At 45.7% G+C, this 6,000-nt stretch overlaps 1 protein-coding gene across 3 annotated transcripts in view; it reads right to left on the reverse strand.

Moving 5' to 3' along the window:
• Positions 1-3,566, reverse strand: part of PFDN1 (prefoldin subunit 1) — a 70,111-nt gene extending 66,545 nt beyond the window's left edge. The window contains exons 1-2 of one of the 3 annotated variants that reach the window (XM_039486775.1): positions 3,522-3,566; positions 2,756-2,850 (exon numbers count right to left, since the gene is read on the reverse strand). In XM_039486775.1, coding sequence (XP_039342709.1) covers positions 2,756-2,850; positions 3,522-3,551 — 125 coding nt within the window. In that variant the 5' untranslated portion in view covers positions 3,552-3,566. The other 2 variants (XM_039486773.1, XM_039486772.1) reach the window with 2 other exon arrangements.
• Between the last annotated feature and the right edge of the window lie 2,434 nt (positions 3,567-6,000).

The following is a 6,000-nucleotide window of genomic DNA, read 5'->3' on the forward strand; positions in this document are numbered from 1 at the left end:
CATGATGGCATATATCACAGTAGTTACCGGTACTTAATGTTGGTGCAGTGCTTTCAGGAGTCTGATTTGTCTTGCATATCCCCAAGTTTCCCCTCACTGAAAAGCTATTTCCTTACAAAATCAGACATAAGAATACAAAAGCGTCACAGCTCACTGTTACTGAAAAATAGCTTACTTTCTCATTTTTACCATATAATTATAATCAATTGGAATATAAATATTGTACTTACATTTCACTGTATAGTATATAGAACAGTATAAACAAGTAATTGTATGAAATTTTAGTTTGTACTGACTTTGTAGTGCTTTTTATGTAGCCTGTTGTAAAACTAGGCAGACATCTAGATGAGCTGATGTACTCCTTGGAAGACCTCTGTGTATTCCCAGGGGTACACGTACCCCTGGTTGAGAACCACTGATGTAAAGCATCATGTGCTAAAATCCTGTGACTTCCATTGATTTTAATGGAAGCATTGGTCAATGCCTGATCCATCTAGGTTCTTATACCCCAAGCAAGAGAAGATATAAACCTCCCATAATGCACTTGGTAATTTGTGCAATACTACGCCACTCAGAGAAATTTATTCCTGACCAGGCAGTGATTAGCTTACATCCTGAAACATGAGGATTCACAGCTCCTCTAATTTACTGTAATTGCAAGTGTCATTCATAGAAATGGCTGTTCTTTTTACAAAGTGTCTCCCAGCCTTTTTGGAAACTTACCTAACTACATGCACCAGTTTAATGGGACATCATATTAAAGTGTATTTGCCTTCTTTGTCCATTTAAAATTTGCTGCTTTCCAATTTTGTTGAAAGGATCTCTGCCTTGCTGTTGCAGGCAACTAGCAACTGTTTCTTAATTTAAAGAAATAGGGAGGTCTTAATCCAGTTCCCTGTGGACAGGTGTCCACATCACAGAAACCACTGCTACGGTAGGGACAAATTGCCATTCCTAGTGGTAGACTCAGCTGAGAGCCAAGAATTGAAAGAGTCACAGGTATACTACCTAAAGGAGTCCTTCCAGGTCAGGGTCAAGGCTCCTGGCATGACAGGACTGGAGAGCTTGCCCGCTGCTGCCCACACTATTCAGGTCCTATGCAGAGTTCTCAGCCCAGCACCTTTCACCAGCAGTATAGCTGCATACAAGTGGGATTTAAAAAAACTGAAAAGCCTCCCAATGAAGTACAACCTCAGAACTAGTCACTGAACACTCCCCTCCCTTCTATCAATGAACTACAGAATTGCTCATTGCTGGGCCAAAGCACATCTTGTCCAGCAGGGCTACTGCAATGTGTGTGGTGATTACTGGAGAACAATGGAATACTTTTTTATAAGGGTTGCTCCTTGCCTTCTCAGGGGGGTTGACATACTGAGCTGAAGAATCAAATGTGGGGCGGACTCTTGATCAATCAGTTTGAATTCCTTGAAGGTGGTGTGCAATGCAAAGAGCCCTGCAAAATAGCTCCTCTGTGCTGAGGACCGGAGCTGTGAGACTACCTCTAGAAAAATATTTAGAGCAAGGAAGTGAGTTATTACTGACAAACCCCAATGAGGCTGCTTCTAGCCAGAATGCTGGCACTGGATTTGCTTTGCTTTGCTTTTTAAGCAAACCATCCGTTCACATGCCTTAGGGGGAGCATTTGCTATTGATTCAGATGATCTAAAGCTGTGTAACAGACACGGCACAGTATGACATGTGAATGTGGGCTATTTGTCTCATTACTCACCAGGGAGAGTGAGGGCAACCAGCCAGTCCCAGAGAGAAGATCCCTATGGCCAGAAGAATATGTGCAACTAAGGCAACAGGTCAAAAAGTAATAACTGTAGCTAAAAACAGAGGCAGACTGATGATGATTATTAATAATACCTTGCAGTTATACAGGGCCTCTCATCCAGACAGATACTGAAGTGCTTTACAAATGACCCCTGCTGGTGGCTGGCTGAAGCCCTGAAGCATGAGCTTTTAGGAACATAAGACATAAACCAGAAGTGAGCCCCAGGGCTTCTGAGCCCTGCCCCCTACCATCACAAGTAACCCCATCATACAATCTCACACAAAAAGTTATCCAGCTCTCTCTTGGATATGGATATAGTTCAGCCCTGTTGTAACATACATAAGGAAGAATACCACATCCTATAACCCTGAAAGATACAGTGGCCTACAACATGGTTATGATTTTTTCTTTCTATCCACACAGTAAAGGATAAATCATAACAAGGTTGGGCCATTAGCATGTTACAACAGCCTGGTTTATACCTGGTTATTTTTGCTGTGTAGATATGGCCTAAAGTATGAATTCCATAGATCTTCTGTCCACACTACAGCTTGGGCGGGAATCTATCACCCTTTCACTACTGTCGGTGCAGCTCCACAAGAGATAGCAATGACAAGAGCCCTAGTATGGACATGGTGCAGATGCATTTACCACTGCATCAGCTACACTTGCTCAGAGCTAAATGCCAGCAGCTAGTCTCCACCAGCTCTCCCACCATTGCTATAGCACCAATACAGACCCCCAGTGCTGGCAACAGAGGGAGATTTTTGAAAACAGCTCGAGATAGATACAGCTTTTATTTTCCAGAAGGCCTTTTATACATCAAAGACCTACACACCTGTAGATGCCGAGAAGGTACTGTGCTGGTGGTGAAATAGCCAACAGGGGAAGGATTTAATACCATGGGCCAAAGAGGATGATGGTTACAGAGGTAATAGGAAGGAAGTGGCACATAGAGCACCTCAGGCATTGGTGTACCTTGTCCTGTTTATCCAAATGATGAATGATCTGGAGAGGGATGCAGATGACACAAGTGGGGAGATGAGCAAATGTGAAAGAAGCTCCAATGAGGCCTGGAAAAGGTGAGAGAATGAATCACCAAATAACATGCATTGCCATGTATCAAACAGTGTAAGCAAGTACGTGCATTCCCTGTAAACTGCAGTGATCCATAAGCTGTCCACCCGCAACTGCCAAACCCACCTATTACCTCCCCAATAACTGCCCCAACTTTTCTAGGTGCCTATCCCTGGTTCTCCATGCTCCGTCAACATTAGCTGCCTGTCCCTCTGCTACACTGCACAGATCCTGTTGTCTCCAGCACACACTGCTTCCTGAGGAGGAAAGGAAAACTTGAGCTGAATAGCAGGAAAAAAATTCTTGGCAGCAAATTCTATAATATTGTGGCATAATCTCTCAAGGGAAGCAATAGAAACCCCATTGTTTGAGTCATGAGCAATTTATAACTGAACTGGACTGGACAAAAGACTGAAGAATGCACAGTAGGGAACAATTCTGAACTAGCCCCAGGGCATGGACTAGGTGACCTATCGGTCTTTTTCCATCCCTTATGGCTATGATCTATGAAAAGCTCTGTGTGGCAAACATGACTGAGGAGAGCACCAGCACCCTAGCTGGGCTGGCAGACTAAGCTCTACAGCTGGCACGCTCAGCAATAGAAATGCAAGTCACAGGTTACAGCTTCAAAGTCCATTTCCAGATGAGATGACTGGTGAAGGTTTACTTCTCTCATAAGGTCAGTTCCTGGTCCCATTCTTGAAAGCAAAGGGCAGAACTCCAACTGACTTCAATGGGAGCAGGATTTAGCCCTTAATGCTAATGACCATCCATTTGATGTGTTACAGCAATTAGAAGGCAAACAGAACATGGGAATGTATCAATAAGAGGAACTGAGTCTCACTCCCACCAGCTGTCCCCTTCTACCTTAGAATTGCTCTCTAGGCTGGGTTTCTAGGAGGCTAATGAGCTTCAGCTGCTAATTAACCCTTGTTTCCCCAGCCTGGGACCCTGTTGCTTTCTATTCCCATGCCACGCCACACTGTCTAGACCTCTGTGGTGTGATAGACTCTACTACAGAGCAATTCATAGCTCTCAGAGCTATTATTTCAGGCTGTCTGCAGACTCAGGCAAACATCTCTGTATCAATTACACTGTGTTCACAATTTGAAGATTTTGTTTGCAACCAAAAGGGCTAGGGCACCAGTTCTCAAATAGTATGTCGGGACCCCAAAGTGGGTCATAGCTGCCTTTGAATGGGGTCCACAGGGCTGGCTAAGACTTGCTGGCACCTGAGCCCCACTGCCCAGGGCCAAAGCCAAAGCCTAAGGGCTTCAGCCCTGGGCGGCAGGGCTCAGGTTTCAGACCCCCTGCCTGGGGCTGTAGCCCTTGAGCTTCAGCTTTGGCCCCCCTGCCTGGAGTGGTGGGGCTCAGGTTTTGGCTCCCTCTCCCAGGGCAGTGGGGCTCAGGCTTCGGTCCCCCCTCCGGGGGTCATGAAGTAATTTTTGTTATCAGAAGAGGGTCACATTGCAATGAAGCTTGAGAACCCCTGGGCTAGAGACTTAATTTTTACCAATGAAGGCTGAGATTCTGGAGCACAAGACAGCAGACACCAAAACCTCTCCAGACCGTCTCCTGGTCATTCTTGGCCTCTGCACCATGGCTTTGCATTGCCATGGCACATCAATGCTGTATTCTGCAGCCAGCTGGCAGTTCTACTGTAGCTTGAGAAATATTCTTAAACAAGGGGTTGTGTGAATGGATTTCTGTGTAACAGCTTTGATTGTTATTCATTTGACTATTAAATCAAAACCCTCGCAGGAGTTTTTTCCCCCAGTCATAGCAGGCTGCAAGATCCAATACCTACTGCCACAAAACTAGGTGGCCTTATGGGCGAATGTCAGCTGTGTGTGCCATACTCCCTTCTGCTGCAGAGAGAACGAGGACAGCACTGGAGGGGTGTGGGCCTGGGTTCTAGTCCCTTTCCTTGTGGCTACTACGGCCTTTTGGCTGTTAGCAGGGAGGTGAAGGAGGACATAGGAGGAGGGGACAGAGCATTCAAAGAAAGCCCAGATAGAGGGAGGGGAGCAGAGACTGGTAGACAGCTCTTTTTACAGTCAGCTTTGCGGCTGATCACGTATCACGTCGAAGGGCTGATGTGAGCGCCAGCCTAAGGGGTCTGGCCTTGTTGGGTTGGTGAGGAATAGAGCTGGTGGAAAATGTTCCAAGATAATGCTGATTTGATTAATTCTAAACATTTGCAGGAATGTATAAATTTTGTTGACATTTTCAATGGGAAAGTATCAAAATGTTTCATTTCAAATGTATATTATATTATATTTTATATTATCAAAATGAAATATGTCAGAATATTTTGTTTTGCAAATAGTGCCAAGAGTTTGACTTTTCATCCCAATTTGGGACAAAAACAAATTTCAAAATCTCAGAAAATCACAGGACATCCATTCTTTAGTGAGAAGCAAGACCACCAGGGAAGCCCCAACTTTTGACCCAGCTAGCAAACTCATGGAGAAAAGGAACATGCCCACTGTAAATGGCTAGAACTGCCCCACTGCAAGCAGGGGGAGGCAGGCATGGAGCACAAAATGGCATCTGAAGGCAGCAAAACTGGACCCAGAAATCAGGATTTCTGTGGCCAGAGGGTCCCAGAGTGGATTTCTGGGGCAGCTGCCACAAATGCAAACTCTGCAGCCAGCAATCGCAGAATTCAAAGGACCCTGATCAGACAGGTTAATTTTAATGCTCCTCCTGGAACCACTGAAATGTCCTTGTGTTGTATTAGTGAGGCTCGGGGAGACAGGGGAGGGACTTCAGTTGCAGAGCTGCTGCTGCTGGTACTTTGTGGCTGTGAAATGAACAGTGGAGCTGCATTATGAGGGGGTTCAGAGCTGCCTAGACATGACCCAGCCTGGTGTGGGACCGCAGTACACTGAGAACAGGAACCCAGGGTGGGGGTGTCATTTTTTGGAGCATTGCCCTTTCACGAGACTCTGGCTGGTGACCAGCAAACCGGATCAGTTACCTGCAGGTGAAACTGAGGCCCAGAGAGGTGAAGGGAATTGTCCAAGGTCACACACAGAGTCAGTGTCCAGGCCATTAATAAAACTCAGGCTTCCTGACTCCCAGACTCCTGCTCTAAGCTCTGCTTCCCACCTGGCTTTTCAATTTGCCGGTTTCAGCAGGAA

Source organism: Mauremys reevesii, linkage group 8 (genome assembly GCF_016161935.1).
Source record: "Mauremys reevesii isolate NIE-2019 linkage group 8, ASM1616193v1, whole genome shotgun sequence".
Taxonomy (NCBI): Eukaryota; Metazoa; Chordata; order Testudines; family Geoemydidae; genus Mauremys; species Mauremys reevesii.